This window comes from Pristis pectinata, chromosome 18 (assembly GCF_009764475.1).
Source record: "Pristis pectinata isolate sPriPec2 chromosome 18, sPriPec2.1.pri, whole genome shotgun sequence".
Classification (NCBI taxonomy): domain Eukaryota; kingdom Metazoa; phylum Chordata; class Chondrichthyes; order Rhinopristiformes; family Pristidae; genus Pristis; species Pristis pectinata.
The window spans coordinates 6,074,606-6,094,353 of record NC_067422.1 but is presented as its reverse complement, the minus strand read 5'-3'; the positions used below and the strand labels follow the sequence as shown (position 1 = coordinate 6,094,353).

The following is a 19,748-nucleotide window of genomic DNA, read 5'->3' as shown; positions in this document are numbered from 1 at the left end:
ATCTGATTGTAACTTCAACTCTGCATTTCTGTCTATTCCTGGTAACTTTTCATCTCTCCTGCCAATCAACTATCTATCTACCTCCGCTTTAAAAATATTCAAAGACTCTGTAGCCACCCCCCTTTGAGGAAGTGTGTTTTAAGTGCTTATGAACTTCTCAAAGAAAAAAAAATCACTTCATGTCTTAATTAGGTGACCCCTTACTTTTTTTTAAAAAGAAACAATGACCATTAATTCAAGATTCTCCCACAAGAAAAAACATCCCATCCACATAAATTCTGTCATGATCCCGCAGGATCTTTATGTTTCAATCAAGTCCCCTTTCACTCTTCAAAGAAACAGCTGATACAAGCTGAGCCTGTGCAACTTTTCCTTAAAGGACAACCTGCCCATTCCATGTAGCAGTCTAGTAAAAGTTCTCTGAACCCTTTCCAATGTATTAGCATAATTTTTTTTAAAAAAAAGACCAATATTATCCAGAATAGAGTCACAGAATTTTTATTAAGTTTGCCACACTTGGGTTTAAACTTCCTGATAATATCAAAATTTAAATTAAGCAGAAGACAATACTAAAACATTAACTCCAAAAAAACTGTTTTTGGGCATTTCCTTACCAAATATAGCCTTCAATGTCAGGTGGAAATAACAAGATGGCAGATTATTATCTCAGCAGCAACATTCTGGGAGAGAGGTGCAATGAGGCCAGTCTCTTCTTATGCACCAGTGACCAAAGCTAAGCATGTAGGTGCATCAAGCAGTTAAGGTGGCAAATTGAACGTCGGCCTTTGCAGATAACAGGATTTGAGTATGGGAGCATAAAAGCACTATGTCTTGCCATAGTTGTATAGGGCCTTGGTAAGACCAGACCTGACACCCCAAAACTGCTCCACCATCTACAAAGCGCAAATTGGGGGTGTAGTTAAATACTCTGCATTTGCGTGGATGAGTACATTTCCAACTTAAGTAGCCTGACACCATGCAGCACAAAGCATCCACTACCCTAAACCTCATCAGTGGCTGCTATGTATACCATTTACAAAAATGCATTTACTTGCCTTTCATCTCTCAAGCCTACAGCTTCAGGTTCACCTCCAACATGGAAACATATTACTATTCCTTGAAAAGCTTATGCAAAAGCACTACGGGAGTATAATTACCTCAAGGACTGCTTTTAATGCAACAGCCCATCATCATCTTCTCAAGGACAACTGTGGATAGGCAATAAATAGTGGCCTTGATGACCACATCCAGCAGTTCCTTCAAACCTCAATCTTTTCCAACTAAAAGAACTAACGTAGCAGGTGCATTGGAACACCACCACATCCAAGTTCTCCTTCAAGCCACACACACCTTCCTGACTTTGAAATATATTCGTTCCTTCATGGTTGTTGCATCACAACCGTGGGGCTCTTTACCTAACAACAAAGGATGAATCTTCACTGATTTTTAGCAGTTCAAGGTGGTGACTTACCAGCAGTTTCAATCAGGAATCAACAATAAATGCTGTCTTGTCAGTAACACCAGCTAAATCCCATGAATTAATTTAAGGTGTTCAAACAAAGAATGGAACCCAGGAAAGGCAGAAGTAACTAACTTTTTAAATAAGAGAAAAAAAAGGTTTTAAAAGAAAAATTAAAAAAAATAAAAAACTGGGAGAGAACATTTATAATTGAGGAATAATATAATTTTTTAAAAACTCATTTTGTATTGAAACTTTAAACTTCATTGCTTCTAATGCTATTAAAGAAACATTATCTACAGAGAACGGCAGTATTTAACTCTGGACAGTGCTTTCTGCAAATTAATCACAATCATTGTGTGATTAGGAATTTCAACTTGGTTGTCATTTTATAAAATTCCTTGCAAAACAACAGATCAAATTACAAACTCTTTTGATCAGAGCAGTGTGGCATCTTTATAAGTATGTAATATAGCAGGAGCATTAAACAGATGCAGTCATCGTTTGCAGTGGATCAGCTTAAATAAGTCACTTTTATTTAGGGTGGCTCATTAAAAATGTGGAAAAAAAGCATTTATGATTGTAGTTAGATGGACATACAAGAGGACGTGTATTCTCCTCAGAGAAAAACAATGCAAATGGAAAGATGCATCAAAAATGAGATGGTAATTTAACCTTCATTAAAAGGCCGGTATTTTGCATAAACTTTTTTTTGAAAAAAAAGCATTAAAAGCACTTAAACAAACATTGTTGGACCTAAGATATTCTAGCAACTAACAAGAATTACCATCATCCTGCGCTTACCGAGTAGGTCTTTCCCACTGTGTCGTTCGTGTGATGTGATTGAGATACTGTATCCGACCAGAGGCAGTTCTTCGTTCTTCCCATCTAATCAACAGAAACAGATTGTAAGTGACATTTTCTGGAAAGAGGGATAAGAATGTGTCCAAAGCCAATATTGGAAACAATTAATACCAAGAAAAGCATTGTCAAGATGCATTCCAAAACTTGGTTACAAATTCAGTAGTTGCCAGAATGTAGTGCACACTGGTGAAGTGATTACAAATTATTTGTCACAAATCAGGTCTTCCATATATGGGTTCAAACCTCATTCCAAGAACAGTTGTGCTAATGGATGCAATATTAAGAGGGTGCTGCATTATCAGAGGTGGATATTTGTGGATTGAACATAAGATTAAAAGTTATGTTTGCCTGTCAGCAATACAAAAAATAGTCTATACACCTACAATTTTCCTGGTGTCCTGGCCAACATCCATTATTCAATGAATACCATAGCAACAAAGCAGATTCTCCTATTGCACACAAAGTTTATGCCAATATTCCTAATAACTCATACTTCAGAGCTACATACAAGATTTAAATCTATCCCCCACTTAGTGTAAATACATCTCACACTTGGACATTGGTTACCTGAACTGCCAAAAAGGCAAGAGTGTTACAAACATTCCTGGTGAACATTCAGGAACATTAAAATAGGAAAACAAGTCCAGTAAATAAATAAAACTGAGCAAAAAATAACAGCAAGTCTCTTGGCCTGTGACGACTGCATTGTCAGGAACCAAGAACACAATCTGGGCGTTGCTTAAGTAACAGATTAGAGATTAGACTTGGAGGATCTTCAAAATCAGAAAAGGCTGGAAGCCAGAGGCCAACTGAGACATTGTGATCAAAACTGAATTTTTGCATGCAAGCCAATTTTCAATGTGAATTTAAGATTTGTATATGCAAATAAAACTAATTATTAACTATTTGGTATAAAAGAAATTCGATGACAAGACCTCGTTGTTAAATGATACACAACAACTAACTACTCAATGTGTTTTTATTTTATAGGTTTTATTTTATTGCCTTTTTGCAACATGCTTTAAAATTATTCCCACACTGACATGCACTCCTTTGACTCTCAGTGCCATTGCATTTCCTGAATAGAAAAGTGAAGCGGATGAATACTAGAGACATCAGCAAAAGAGATTGACCTGGATTTAGTCCACTTCCAAGTCCAGTCCACTAGTGATTTCTGTCTTTTTCCCCAGACTAACTTCAGTTATTAATACTTAGATTTTGATTGAGGAAAATAAAAACAAAATGAAACTTGTAAGTTCTTCCACGTGACCCAACTGAGATAGAAAACTATTACCTCATAACACTATTGAAAGTATTAAATATTTGATTTCTCTTTTATATGCAATTCAAAATACAACACATGTTAATTCAACTCAATTTGCTTTCATTGAGTTCTATTAAATGTTATTTACATCTTATTTAAACATCTTGTTTTCCCAGTCATCAAAAAAATAGATTCAAGGGGACAAACAGAGGAAAAAAAATACATAGTTAACGCAATATTTTGCAAGAAGATGTCACAGCATTAGCACATGCACCAACGATATCTACTGACAAGCCAGCAATAACATACAGGTTTTGATTATATTAACAAGTCATCAATGTGGGCAATTTGAATTTCAATTTTAAATCTCTTTGAAATTTGATTATCTTACGCATTTAGGACCAATACCAATTCCAGGTAACTTTGAGTCTAAAAATAAGCTCAACCCAAACTTAATTGAACTATGTAACCAAAGCAAAAATGTTACCCAGCTGCTGTGATTCTTTAGTTACTTGAGAATAGAATACACCAGTGCCAATATTTTTTCACCATAAGAAAAATGCCTGCAAACTGTTCTTTGGTGTTGAAATGCTAGTATAGTAACACAATTACAGCTCTTTAAAAGAAATGATGGCAAGTATTTGCTGAACAAAATTTGACAATTACGAGGGAAGGTGAAGATAAAACAAATCTGAAAACTGGATTTGAAATAGAATTCTAACTTGAACTGTAGTTAAGCTCAAATGGGGTTGGGGAATGAGAAGGAAATTGTTACTGAACAGCAGCTACTATCGATCTCGATAAAACTTGCTCAGAAACATTAAAATCATGTGGCTCTGTGATCTGGATTTCCTTTTTTCTTTCAAAGTACACAGTCAGGCACCTGCTATAAGATATTTGCTGTTCCAGCAGGAGTGAGTGCATCAGCAGGATATCCACCAGTTAAATTAAAGAATTCTGAGACACTAAGTATTTTAATTAACTTTTAAAAATAGATTGAATATACAAGATTAAGCTAGAAGCTGAAATAAAACAAACTTTAAAAATATAATTACTTTTAAAAATATGTGACTTTTTACATCTATTCAAAATTAGTTACAGGGTTTTCAGCGATATTTATGTAATAGATTAAGAACTCAGTCACATCTGATTTAACAGTAGTTTTTACAGCAGGAATAGTGTGGAGATAAGTTGACATTCATGTCAGATCACTGATTCTGTGTTAATGCCTCTGTGAACACCACAAGAAACGCATGTAATCTCATGCAACTCTGCCGGTTTAAAAGATGGTCACAGACATTTTTAGTCTTCGTTACAACCACAGATTTATGCCGAGATTCTAGGAGGTCGATCCAGCAGTCTGGATTCTGGGTAAATCTGTCAGATCACCTCAGGGGAAGTTTCTCATTTCTTGCATACAAAGAGTTGACTTAATGAATTGGACATTATTCACCAAAGAAAATAAAGTAAAAGTATTACTCTATGGAAAAAACACAAATGAATAATCATGTCTAGGATATGTCTCACATTTCTTGGTTGATAAATCCTTTCAAATATAGCAGATACGTCACAAAGGGAAACACAAACCGTAGGAGTTGGCCATATGGTCTCTCAAGCAAGCACTGCCATTCAATATTATTATTACATTAGTTCCACTTCCCCCTATTGTCTTAAAATGACTCTATTCTCTCAGTTCTAAAACCTATAAATCTCAGTCTTGAGCATGCCCATCAAATAATCAGACACTACCATGTGGGGAAGAGAAATCCAAAGATTCACAGCTCTCAAAGAGGAACTTTTTCTTCCTCTTTGTTCTCAAGCCAACCCTTATCCTAAGGTGTGATTCTCTCGACTGAGACAGCTACCCCCAGATGTTCCTGCGGGAAGGACTTTTCAAAGTCAACAAGGTTGGGGAGCAACTTTGTTATGTCTGAATTCTGTCCAGTTTTACCCTTCCTTATTCTGTTATCATATTGTGATCTTGACGCAAGTGAGAAACTAGCTAAGCCATTTCAGAAGACAGCTGGGATTCCATCATATTGCTCTGTGTGTGTGTGTGTGTGTGTGTGTGTGTGTGTGTGTGTGTGTGTGTGTGTGTGTGTGTGTGTGTGTCTCTCTCTCTCTCTCTCTCTCTCTCTCTCAGGGAAATTTGGTGACACATGTAACCCTGTGATACAGTCTAGCCAGGTTAGTACCTCATTTTCATATATACCTACTGCTGCCAGTTTGCCCCTCTGCATTCCTCTATTCTCTAACTTGCCCACTATGTCATTCATTTGCTACTGTACCTTACGCTTCAAAACCTTTGGTTTGCATCAACACAGTGAACATTTTTGTTTGAGATCATTTCTCTGTTCTTTTATCATGAACCTCAGGTTTTCACTGCAATGAAATATCATGTTGTTGTATCAAATGAACATCCACTTAAGGTGAATTTTCCCAAGTAATTAAGAATATAGCAATGTGTTTAAGAAGCTGACATATATTTGTAGATCTCTCTCTAAAATAAAGCTAGACGAAACAAAAAAAAATGTAGGTGCTACAAGTTTCAAAGAAAGAAATAAAAAGCTGTAACATGCAGAAAGTCAGGTAGCACTTTGGCACATAGTTTAGTAAAGGCAATTGGCATGAAATGTTAATTCCATCTCTCCTGCTCCAGAGGTAGTTTGATCTGTCTAATGCACACATCATTTTTTGCTTCTACTTATAATTGTGAAGTTTCATCACAATGCACTTACTCTTTGATCAAAGAGTTTGTTGTTTATGAGCATGCAGCAGCAAAATGCAAGGTGGAAATAGAAAAAAAATTAAGAACAATCTATGAAGCTGTTAAAGCTTGGCTTTAAGATTTGTTCATTTCTCCTGTAGCTCAAAAATCTGCTTAGTACCCATTTGCGCAAACTTTTTGTCTGTTCAAAAATATAATTAAGAATATCAAGGATAATGATGTAAAACAATGAAAGCAAACAAATATGAGTACACCCTAAATCTCAATTCCCAAAGTAGTTTATCATCCTTTACTATTTACTTACTATTAGCAATTCACAACATTTTACAAAATGCTTCAGCTTTTCACAAAACTTCCCAAACACTTATAGTAATAATAATTTCTTACCCATCTGGCAAATCATTGTCAAACAAACGACTGCAATCTACCACAGGACCTCCACTGCCTATTCGATCCCTAGACTGAAGGCTCACTGTTAATAAATAAAGAAGCCAGTTCAGTTAATTTATTCTTATAACATTTAAAAACTATGATAAACTATATGAATATTAAATAAAAAGGAGAACAAAGATTTTTCTTCTGGTCCCCTTGTGCAGAATGACAAAATAATCTAACAAAACCAATCAATCCAAATCTGGAAAATTTCAACTCAGGCACAAATCACAGCATTTTAGGGGAGAGAATTTCTGATTTCTTTTCTCCTTGTATTAAAAAAAGTTTTCCCAATTTCATTTTTTAAATGACCAGTATCTAATTTTCAGTTTATGCCCCATATTCCACATTTCCAAGGCAAAGGTCCTGTACCCAACAGTATCCAGTTTTCAATTGTTATTAAACATTACCAGCCATTATCTCAGATTTTAAACAGCAGGGAAAAATCATTTTGCCCTCTCTTCCTGAGAAATGCTTCTAACTGAATGAGATAAAAAAAAATCACTTAAGTTGACCACTCATCCAGTCCTGTAACTTAAGAAAATAGAACAGTGCACAAAGCCTGTATTACAACGAGCATTTAAAATGTGATTGCTCTGTGCTCTTAAAAACAATAGCACTTTATATTTTACATACCTACTATCTGCCCTCTTACTGTATCATTGTCATTAGGGCTCAGTTTGCATAGATCCAGCCTCTGGTCTGTTAAAAAAAATGAAAACATTATAAACAATTAAATAAATTTCTAGTCAACAGAACTAGAAATAAAAATATTCTGTATTGTCATGTCAGGTTTCAAAGTTAATAGCATACAGATACTTTATAAAATCTTTTTATGACCATGGTCGATCTGCAGTCTGATGAGTTTTAACAGATAAGTATCAAAACACAATTGGTACACATTTCAGTTGCTCACAAAATACCACCAGGTCATTGTGTATAGGATGATCAGAAGACTAAAACTTAGCAGATGGTATTATTGACTGAAGACCTTTTATTACCATGTTATACAGTCTTGAACACCTCACTATACTAATGGATTTTGTCTTTACACCCATTTTAATGTACTTTCTGAACGATCTAGTTAATTCAATTTACAGGGGAGTCTAACATCTGGGCAACATACTTAAGGGCAGAATGTAAAGGCTTTGGAACTAGTAATAGAAGGCATCAAACAGAATGATTTTAGGGATGAGATTCCTGTTGTGTGGAAAGACTAAAGCAGCTATGGTTCTCCTCTAGTAAAGAAGGCTAAAGAAATTTGATAGGAGTTATTTAAAATCATGTTGGCTTTTGAAATAAATATAAACCATCTCCAGTTAAGGGCTATTAACCATGGGCACAAGCAGAAGTCCTTTAAAATTCAAGGAGATGTTAAATGTACCACCTGTATGAATAAAGGACACAGTTGCAAAAGTTCTTTTCATAAAAGGGAAATGGATAAATGGTTGAACAAAAATAATTGTGGGGATATGGGTTAAGAGCAGGGTACAAGGACTAACTGAATTGCTCTTCAAAATATTCATCACAGGAGCAAATGGTCTCCTCCTTTCCAAAGTGTACTGTTGTGCAAGTCACAATCAGGGCTGTGAATCTATTACTGCTAGGAACTGGACTAAGCTTTAGGGTAGATTTTCATCTATTAATCGACAAAATAGGAGAACTGAATTTATGTGGCAATAAACTGCAACATGGAAAGAGGAAAGGATCAGAAAAGTTACTTCATAACTTCATAAGTGCCAGTATGTTTAATTAAATAGATTACATAAATGCTGGAAGTTGAAGTAAAATACTTGTATTTTTATAGCCCCAGAGCCTCAGGACATTCCAAAGAACTTTACAGGTAGTGACACACTTTTGAAATGTAATTGTTATTCTAATTGGATATGCTGCAGATAATTTGTGAAGTCCTGAAAATGCTGTGTAATAATGAAGAGAATATACATCTCTTTTCCATTGTTTGAGAGGTAAACATCAGGCAAGATAATACATGCATAACACCCTGGTCTTATTAAAAGAAGCATGATTGGATCTTTTAGATACACCTATGTAAGTGCATGTGGGAGATGTACAAAGTAGTCTTGAGGTAATCAAGTTCATTTTTATTTTGCTCTTTCCATCCTACTGTCATATAGTCAAGATTGCATGCTCTTTAGAACATTAGAGATGCATTTTCACCCAGTCCTCTAATCTTGGTGGCAAACTAACTCCAACAGCTAAGATAGGTACAACCTCAACCTGGCAACTGCAGCCCTCAGATGTCATTTGACAATGCCCACACCAATATAAGATGCTAACAATTTAGCAAGAGGAAACTAAATCTATTTTGTTCCATTTATTCTTGCTGGAATAATAAATACTCAAGTATTTATTATAAAGAAAACATTTCAATGAAGCAGAGAACTTTAAGATAACGAGCATCAGAGAATAATATCAGAGGCGAGCAATTCACATTTTCACAATTTTCAACCTTCAATATGATGAAATTTCAGGTCAATATTTGTCCCAAATTCTATTTAAATGGAAAATCAGTTTGCTGTTGCTCTTCAGGGCTTCCCAATTAAAACTAATTCCATTTGAGGGGCATTACTGAAAATCAAGATAAAACTGGAGATGTTAGAAACCTAAAATTAAAAACAGAAAATACTGGAAACACTCAGCAGGTCAGGCAGCATCTGTGGAAAGAGAAACAGAGTTAATTATTTCCAGTCGAAGACCCTTCATCAGAACTGAGAAACTGAGAAGACAAGATCTGATGTCAAGAGAGGCAAGATGTTAGCAGAGATTAAAAAAGGCAAGTCTAAGTTATCAAATTAAATCTTTGTCTTTCAACTGTTTATACTCACAACCAGTATCTTTAAGGCGATTTATGGCATTGGAAAGGAGTCGCACGCAGCCAAGAAAACCTGCACCCTGTTTTTTATGGATTTTCTTATGATTCCAAACGCTGATAGTTATAGAATCTGACCTCCCAATATATCTGGAACAATACAAGAGTAGTAGAATCATATCAACCATTCATATAATATTTTACCTATATCATTCTAGTCAAATTTGACTTCAAAAAGAAAAGCAAACAAATGACTTCTCCTCCTCTGTATTTTCCTGGTTTGCATTTTTTGGTTACAGCATGCCACATGCTACCCAAAACAACAAGCAAATAACAAAGCCACAGTCCTCTAGGGGAATAAAGGAATGCAGTATGCCATTTACACCTAAATCCTATTGCCACCATTCAATGAGATCTTGGTTTATTATGATCCTAAATCAAAGCAAAGATCTGGATGATTTTCCTCTTTGCATCGCAAGCATACAGAGGACAATTGCTACATTATCCAAGATCAACTAACGTCAGAAACTGAATCAAATCTGGATCCTTTCCTCATTGCTTAGAAGCCTGGTTCAAATCTTTAGACTAGTAGTAGAGCTCCCAACCTGTGTAAATAATCTCTGTCTACCCAGTCTGCCTTAATATCTAGGAAATTTTAATCATATCCCCCTTTGACCTTCCAATTTGGAAAAATAAAAAATTAAAGTGAAGACTTTTTACTATAATTCACAATACCATTTCAATTCCTCACTTGGAATATTTATAGAATTGTATAACTATATTGCGCAGATGGAAGCAATTTGGCTCATTGCACTGGTGCTGACTCTTGAAGAGCTTTCACTTAGTCCAATTCCCTTGTCCTTTCTTCAGAGCCTTTTAAATTATTTCTTTCAAATATTTATCAAATTCCCTTTTGAAAGTTGTATTAAAATTACATTTGCAGTTAATTATTTACAGGTTGACCGACACTTCAATTTTCTTGCATAATTTAATCTAATCCAGAAATAAGAGTCAGAATGATTTATTTTCCCCAGAAGCAGATGAAGTGAATAAAACCTAAACAGTTGACAGCAGTTATGCAAATCTTAAGATTAGATCACACACATCTATAACATTCTGCATTATCCAGTATATTTTACAATATATACAATCTGTGTGTGCATGCATTATAGATGTGCAGCACTGAGCAGTTATTGATGATTTCCAAGTTCAATAACAATTTTGAAAATGTCAAAAAAATCAAGATGCCCAAATCTGAATTAACACCTTGTTGCTCACTTAATTGAACACTTTCCTGAGGGTTGAATGAAGTCTGCAGAACTGAAAAAGAACTTCCAAGCTTCTTCCTACCCTTCTTCAAATCTTCCATGCAAAAAATGCTACACGCATCAGAACTCTTGCACAGATAGCCAAGAATATACATGTTGTGTAGAATCATATTCACTTCCTAGAATGTGTATATAAGTGAAGTTCCATTCTCATTACATATCAAAAGCACAGTCTTTCAAATTCAGCAACATATTTTGTTCAATTCCTCCCACCATTCTTGCCATGGGGGAAACAGTATGTGTTCACTGTTAATATTGCCATTGTAGCAGAAGCTTCACAACACTACCATTTTGTTATTTTATAACATGGTATTAGATAAAAATTCAGTGAAATACATCTCCCTTTCTAAATCTGCAAATAGCAAGATAAACTACCAGTAAATGAAAGATCATAGCAGGTTTCTCCTCCTCTGCAACAAATTTAAAGAAAATGGCTTTCCAGGAAACATCAGCCAACTGGTTTCAGATTCACTTAGTTTTACATGCACTTTTACAATGGAAAAATACAGACTGAAGAGTTTAAAAACAAGGATTCACAGGATCCTTTTCCACTTTCAAACAGTGGGTTATGCTACAATAAAATGCCAACATCTTTTCCAATTTAGAATTGGTTAATAACATAGCATTGATTATTCAATTTTTTTCCCATGCAAAGTTACCAAAACAATTATGCTAAGGTGGGGCGCTATGAACTTTCTCTTCTTAGCTGACAACTCTCCAATATATCTCTGAGCCTTAACTCAAAAATGGCAGTCCTCATGGGTTAGTAGGGGAAATTTGGAAAAGGATTCCCCATTTCAGTGACCATTGGTGCAAAATGTATATGTTCAGAGAATGCATGAAGAAAAAACACAGGCTTTTCCTGATTTTTTTTTTGTAAGGTTGAATTATCCATGGACACTTCACTCTAAGCTCCAAAATGATGAATACTTGAGTGAGGTACATAATGATTCTTGTAGCCAAGGAGAATTCAAGTTGTATACTTTATAAATTTAGTTTCCAATGTTTGGTTTGGCAATGGATGTTACTGAATGTGAAGTCAGGCTGTGTGCCACTGGTAAGAGAAAAGGATCCATCATTGGAAAGCTAGGTTTCTGCAAAACCCATAATGCCAAGTAAGATGATGAATAGTGCAGTTTGTTCATGAGAGAACAAACACTTTGAGAGCATAAGATGAGGGGGAAGGATGCCACAGATTTGGGGTGCGTTGTGGAAGATAAAAAAGAATACTCACAGGAGTGTGGATTGACAGGAGTACCACAGTGAACATGATAGGCAGGAAAGGCACAAAGCAGGAAAAGCGAGATCAACAGACTAACTGTTGAAAGTATACAATGGTAGACATACCAAATAATTATTGTTGGTTGCAGAGAGAATTAGGAAGAAAATGTAATAAAGAGAAATGTAATTGGGAATTTGCTCTGCAGGTGGGTCCAAGCTAGAAGGCCATGTGGAGGATAGGGCTGATGGATAGAGTGTTAGTGGTAAGAGGTATGGAAATGAATACAGATAAAAGACAAGGAGTAAGCGCAGATCTGTGGTTGGTAGCCATTACGTGCATGATAACAGAAGCATCTACATTACAATAGCAACAGAATTTTACGTCTTATACTGTAACGCATCAGAATTTCTACAACTTTAATGAAAATTAATTGCACAATGCCAACTTCAATAATGCAACATACCAGAGAATATCAACTCCAACGTGGCAGAGAACAAATCACTACAAATCATTCCAGCCAAACTCTTATGTTTTATGAATAAAAGACCTAGAATTGCAAGTTAGGAGCAAGGACAGTAGTAACAGTTGGGGAATGAGAGAATATAAAGAATGAGAGAGGTCTATAAAGCAGAAGGTAATGCCCAGTATTTTGACATCAATATTCCAGCAATTTATTTCCTCCTTCCACCTGTTACTTCGCATCCTCCTATTAACATTGCCCCCAGGTAGATAAAGTACAATTAACAAGCCTTTTCAACCTCTCTCAGCTTGCACTGTCACCACTTATGGCATTCTGTCTCCCCCGGTGTCCAAATTATCAGACATTCTTTTTGTCCTCTCGAGCTTTCCCTCTTCTTTGCAATTTGAAACTTATTTGATTTTTCTACCTTCCTCGGTAACAGAGGTCATCATATTGAGATGTTGGCTATTTCTCTCTCCTTAGATGCTGCCTCACCTGCTGATCATTTCCTGGATTTTCTGTTTTTATTCCCAAAATATTTCTTGTTTACTTATGCTACAGGTATAGCTTTGCTTTTTATTTTTGAGAGACAAGTGATGTGCACCAGCTATTTCAATTATATAACTCGAGTTGTTACATTTGGAGGATTACAAGATGGTGAACTGTTTATTATCAGTGGCGAAACATTTGCTTTCACAAAATGTAGTATCCAATCAACAGGAACAGTGAAAAGACACTAACTTGTTATAAAATCATTGACAGAATCCTCTTCAACCACCTCCCAGTGGCTAAAGAGCTGCTCCCCCAAATCACAGTGTGGATTCTGTCTATCTGGAGGCACAGTAGATGTGTCTTTTATCAAGTGACATCTCCAAGAGAAAGGCAGGGAGCAGCACCAATGACCATACTTAGCTTTTTGTGACTCACTAAAGCCTTTGTCTCCTTCAGCCAGGAAGGACTCTGGAGCACTTTCCTCAAATTCATGCCCACGCAGAAATTCAAGTCCATCTTATGTTTACTTTATGATGGCATGCAAACCATTAACCTAACCAATGAATTTACAAACAGAACCAAATCTCAGCAAAAACTGGTGTAAAACAAGGCTGCATTATTGCCCCAACACACTTTTCAGTCATCCTCACCACAATGCTACATCTCACCTTCAACAAACTTCCAAGGGACTACTGTTTAACCTACAGAGAACCTAGATCATCCAAACTTCAGCAGTCAAGCAGAGGCATGCAGATAATGCTTGCATTTTCAGGCACTCGAGACCAAAATTTGAGCTGTACAACACCGCCTTCTGACAATAAAAGCCAAGATCCTGGACCACTTATCATATTTCAGGAGCCACCTCTTAGCAAAGGCAAACATAGATAATGAAACATAGTTGTGAAAACTGCCTTCAGTGTACCAGCAAAGCCTTTGATTGATAGACGAAGAGTGTGTCTGAAGACCAAAACCTCTGACCTGGCACAAACCTCAGTCTACTGGACAGCAGTGATCATTGCCCTCATATATGCTTCCGAGTTCTGGGTTACCTTAGACAGGGACCTCAAAGCACTGGAAGGATGCCACCAATGCCATCTCTACAAGATCCTCCAAATTCACTGCAAGGGTAAGCAAACCAGTCTCCTCTCCCAGTGCCAAGGACTGGTTACACTTACTCTGCTCCTTTAGGCAGGCCACATCACTCACAAATCTAGCACCAGATTCCCAAAACAGACATTATCTTTCAAGCTCTGTCACAGGAAGAGATTACCAAGCGGCCAGAGGAGAAAATTCAAGGATATGATTGAAGTCTCCTTGAAAAAAAATGTGATGTCCCCACTGACATTTGGGAATCTCTGCTATAAGACCATTCCAAATGAAGTAGGAGTATTCAGTGCACTTAGAGAAATTAGAATGCATGCCTCTGGAGCAGAAAGAAATTCTGCATAAATAGAACATAGAAAAACTACAGCACAATTCAGGCACTTTGGCCCACAAAGCTGTGCCGAACATATACCCTACCCTAGAAATTACTCGGCTTACCCATAGCCCTCTATTTTACTCAGCTCCATGTACCTATCTAAAATTCTCTTGAAAGACCCTATCGTATCCACCTCCACCACCGTTTCCGGCAGCCCATTCCACATACTCACCACTCTGAGTAAAAAAAACTTACCCCCTGACATCTCTATATCTACTCCCCAGCACCTTAAACCTATGTTTTCTTGTGGCCGCCATTTCAGCCCTGGGGAAAAGCCTCTGACTATCCACCCGATCAATACCTCCCGTTATTTTATACACCTCTATCAGGTCCCCTGTCATCCTCTGTCTCTCCAAGGAGAAAAGGCCAAGTTCCCTCAACCTGCTTTCATAAGGCATGCTTCGCATTCCAGGCAGCATCCTTGTAAATCTCCTCTGCACCCTCTCTATGGCTTCCACATCTTTCCTGTAGTGAGGCGATCAGAACTGAGCACAATACTCCAAGTGGGAGAGAAGTGCACCATCTCACAAACTACTCAACCACCTGCTCTGTCAGGCACCTCCTGCCCCAGCTGCAAAGGAGTCTGTGGTTTCCACCCTAGCTTCATTGATCACCTCAGAACCCACAAAACCAGAGTGGAAGCAAGTCATCTTCAATGAAGAGGGTGACTACCAAATATGATGACACCTACACCCTGTGGGTTGAGCTTGAAAATGTGCAGTTGATTTGCTGATAAGAGGCACAAAAATGCAAGAAAATAATACTTCTACTACATGGAGTAATTTGCAAAATTCAGTGGGCATATGCATTTTGGAAGGAAAAAAAGACCTTAAACTACTGATATTTAAACTTTTTTCAAAACACTTCAACCATGTCACTAAATGTCTATGGAGTGTGCGACCTCAGTAACAGTGTTTCTTCAGCACACATTCTTTTTTTCCACTGCAGCTCAATGCTCCAATTCAGGGATATGATTGGTCTGGTTCACAGGCTCTGCTGCAGACTCAGATGATTTTGGAGTCTGGGATTGGGTAAGGAGACAGCAAGCTCTGGAAGTGACAAAGAACAGATCAGAAACCCCAAAGTGTTCAGACAACCCTGCCTAGTGCAGTAGAGGCCTGACATCGCAGAATTTGCAAGCTTTGGTAGAGTCTTGAAGTTAGAAAGATGCTGACTATCTAATAAAGCAAACCAGAGCTAATTTCTATAAAACTGTTGATCTTTCTGTGCCTTCCATTTTTAACAAGCTTGGCTCTACATGAAAGTATAAGACTCAGCTGCTGTAAATCACCTTAATCAGAATGTGTGAAGAATTAATGCACTCTGTACAGAGTAAAAAAGAAGTTAACCCTCAGAAAGTTGATTACAATAAATTGGTAGGAGTCAGAGATTTAGCTGCAACACATCCAATCATCATCAGACTTTATTACAAACACCTCGGAATGTGTCTTGTCCTTAATCATATTGCATTTTTCAAATTTGTACTCCTCTAGCAAATAAACTAAAGAAGAGTTTTGTTTTATGGTACTGATTACTTTCTGGTTAAATATAGCTTGATTGGAATTATACCTGCTTTGTTCTTCCATTCTTCCTAATGAAACACCTAAAGCTGAATTATGGAAGAGAACCCTCTTTGATATCAAACTGTATTTTCTCTATGCCAATTTAGTAGCACAGAGAACACATAGGTAATGCAGTTGACGCCAAGACAGAATGTGTTGCAACTGCCAACTCATTTTCCATTCAGCCAGCAGACAAAACAGAATTCCATCCATCAGTCTAGGCTACTTGGACTGAAATAGCAAAAACTTGTAAAAATAATTAAAATATTAACCAAAATGTGCTTTTAATGGAGAAAACATCCAGTTGCATTTCACACAAATTAATTATGAAAAAAAAAATGAAGGTGAGCAAAGGAAGTGACATTAAATTACCAAAATGTGGGATTTCAGATGCTAACTTAAAAGACGGGGACTAGGGAAAGAAAGAGTAATAAAGGAGTGAGAACAGGCGAGCAGTTAAAGAAATAGCTGCCAAAGGGGTGACTGGACAAAAGGGTTCAGTTGGAGGAATGGAATGTTCAATTCAGATGGGATGGTGAAGGAAGATTTATGACTAAAGAAGTTACCTAACAGGAATTAGCAACATTAAGTAACTTCAACATGAGCATGAGAATTTTACATCTGTGCCATTAGGAAGTGGGAAAATTCAATGCAGCAAGGACAGGAGTGATAAGTAACAAAATGATAGGTCGAAAAAAGTGGCAATGGAGATAATGATGAGATTAAAGACATCCAAGACTTCAGGACTTCAATGGTTTCCTGAGGGTATTGACAATAGTAGCGAGGAAACTGTAATCGTTTTGGACAAAACTCTTGATTCAGGAATTCCTGGGACTGGAAAATTGCCAAATTTATTTAATTCTTTGATTTAATTCTTTGATGAGCAAGAGCGAGAAAGACAGATAAATAAAATATTCAATTAGTGAGGAATTTAACTTATTAGAGAGTGAGTGCAGCAGTTGGACAAAAATCAGAGAAGGCAGAATGAGTTTTGTAATGACAAAGTTATTTCTAATCAAGGTTACTGACATGGTGAATAATAAGTTGTCTAAACGTGGAAGTTATTCGTATTTCCACAGCTACTCAATGGGGGCCATAGAAAAGATAGGAGGGGGAAGAAAACAGAAGAAGTGAATGGAGGCAATCTTTTGATATAGTTAGTAATTAATGCCACTAATTATCTTCTCCAGGAAAGTGAGGAAATCATGAAGCAGATCAAGAGCAACAGTGAATAAAAGCGCAGAATTATGAGTTTGAAAGTCAGTAGTTATGTGACTTGGGCAAACAGTTTATTTCCAGTGTGGAAGTAGAAGCAATTGGTTAAAGGAAAAACTTGATATGGAATAAAGTAATATTCAAGAATTCCCTTGCCATAAGAATAGAAAGACTGAGGAATGACAATAAGGCATGGTCACAAATACAAGTACACATGAAGGAATACTATTAGAGAGAAGCAAATTTAGGGAGAGCCCCATGTGAGCCTAAGTAAAGACTGCAGTTGCTAATGGAGTGTGACAGAGGGGAAAAAAGGGAGATAACGTAGTGAAAAGAGTTAAGGGAGCTTTGAAGGCAGTAGACAAAGAAGATTTTCAAGGAAAAGCAGGAGGATTACAAGATGTGGTGCTCGAAGTATCAAAAGAGTACAGGAGAAGACCAAGATATCACCACCCACAAATGAAGAACATCAATGCAATAATCCACAACAAGCTAGTAGTTGAAAAGGTCTTGCTTGATTCTGGATAGGAAATACAAAATATGACGAAAGATTCTGAGGGCTGTGCCTATGGGAATGAGTAGAGCTAGAAGGAAGTTACCTAGGTTAGGCCCAGTGAGCAGTGCACCTATTCAGCCAGGTACTTTTTACTTAAAATCAAATACTTGCAACTATTCTCTGGCATCAGATCTAAACGTTTCTGCTTATGTACCTTCAGCTTGTAAACATTAAGACAAAAATTTATTTCATCAAGTTGCCAAGATCAGACGAGCCCTGGCCTCCCCTGTAGTCTTGTTGTGTAATACACAACAAAATACATATTAAAAACATAATGGCGTTTCCATTAGCTGGTTCTGGAATGAAGCCAAAAGTAATTCTTAATCTTAAGGGAAAAAAGCCATAAATAAATTTCCAAGTTTTCATTTTATCAACATTAAGAGATCTAAATAAAATCTTTTCCATTAAGCGTGTTTCTTTGAATCACGCATGATTCTCAGGATTACCTAATTCCGTTTTTAATTGGGTGAAACCTGGAGACTCGAAGGCCAAGTTCTGTGTCGCCTTTGTGGAGCCTCTTCTTAAAGGTTACCAAAGGATAATGTCAGACCTCAAGGGAAATATACAATAGATGTCTCACAGAGGAAAAGGCTTACTATTAGGGTGTGTGATGCTTTCTCTTTGGACACATTCCAGAATGCTAACTATAATATGTGGAAAGGCTGCTCCTTGTTAGGAGCAAATAGCCTTAAGAAGAGAACCTGTTAGAATAAATCATGAGAACAAGAAAAACTGGGTTGGACACCTGGCAAGCACTGAATTCCCTGGTTACTTTTAGTACCAGACAGAAATGTCTCAAATAAAATTCTTATATGCAAGGTAAGGTATGCACTACAGAAATCACTGCAGAATAAACAGCAAAACTGAGGAATCAATAAGCTGCTCATTATAAACTACTCAAACTTGGTGTTACAAATTTGTTGAGCTTAGCTACAAAGGCTTGCAGCAATAATGACTTTTTAGATAAGTCAAAGGGTCTTTACACTATAACTGCAAAATGTTTATTACTTTTTTTTGGGTTAAATTCTTCCATGTTTCATTTCTCCCATCATCACCACCACTGATCACTGACCTGCTTCACATCCCACTTGCTACCATCAACTGCCCTCTCACCAACAATCCCCCTCCCTCAAGATCAGCGAGAGCCACAAATGAACTGCAGCTAGATTTGGTTCTACTGCAACGAAGTGTGTATCCTAGAGGAGGAAATCACTGCCTTACACAACATAGACAGATTCAACCCACCTCAAATAAGGTGTCAAAATGTCTATTGTCAATTAACTGTAGCGTACTGAATGCTCTGATGTCTCTTGTTCATCTAGTAAGCAACTGTAAAATTCATGGAAGGCCAAAATTCAATGCACATTTCATGCAAGGTTAGCTAATCTCAACCACTTTGCAACAAGAATGCTACACCTGATTGAATACCCCCAGGCTTAGTGAGGAGGAAATCATGTAGAGCTCCTGCTTTTGATCACAATCCTGCAGCCTACAAATGTACATTGTACAATGGGTACAAACAGGATCAGGCTTGATGTGAATGCACAGAACAGTCTTGTGAACTACACATGAACATCAACAACAATGCAGTTCTTGGGTAAGTCATCATCAGCACTAATTCAGTCATTAATGTACTGGGAAAGGAGCTGAAGGAAGGGATCAAGGGAGAACTAAAATCAAGTACGTTCACATATCCTGGAGATAGATAGGCATAGCCTGGAGCCATATGAGTTCCCATAGGCATAAAGAGGAGATGTGTCTAGTTAAGAGGCAAACTGTTCAATGAGAGAATATGTTCAGCTGGGTGAAGGAGGGCTGAGATGGAGAGGTCCTGGCAGAACCTCTGTTCAATGAGT

General features: G+C 37.1%; 1 protein-coding gene across 3 annotated transcripts in view; it reads right to left on the bottom strand.

Moving 5' to 3' along the window:
• The window catches only part of smurf2 (SMAD specific E3 ubiquitin protein ligase 2), a 206,396-nt gene that overhangs the window by 60,790 nt on the left and 125,858 nt on the right, over positions 1-19,748 (bottom strand). For all 3 annotated transcript variants that reach the window (XM_052032635.1, XM_052032636.1, XM_052032633.1), the window contains 4 exons: positions 9,594-9,727; positions 7,384-7,449; positions 6,703-6,787; positions 2,264-2,347 (listed from right to left, as the gene is read on the bottom strand). In XM_052032635.1, the coding sequence (XP_051888595.1) occupies positions 2,264-2,347; positions 6,703-6,787; positions 7,384-7,449; positions 9,594-9,727 (369 nt within the window). The remainder of the gene's footprint in view (positions 1-2,263; positions 2,348-6,702; positions 6,788-7,383; positions 7,450-9,593; positions 9,728-19,748) is intronic.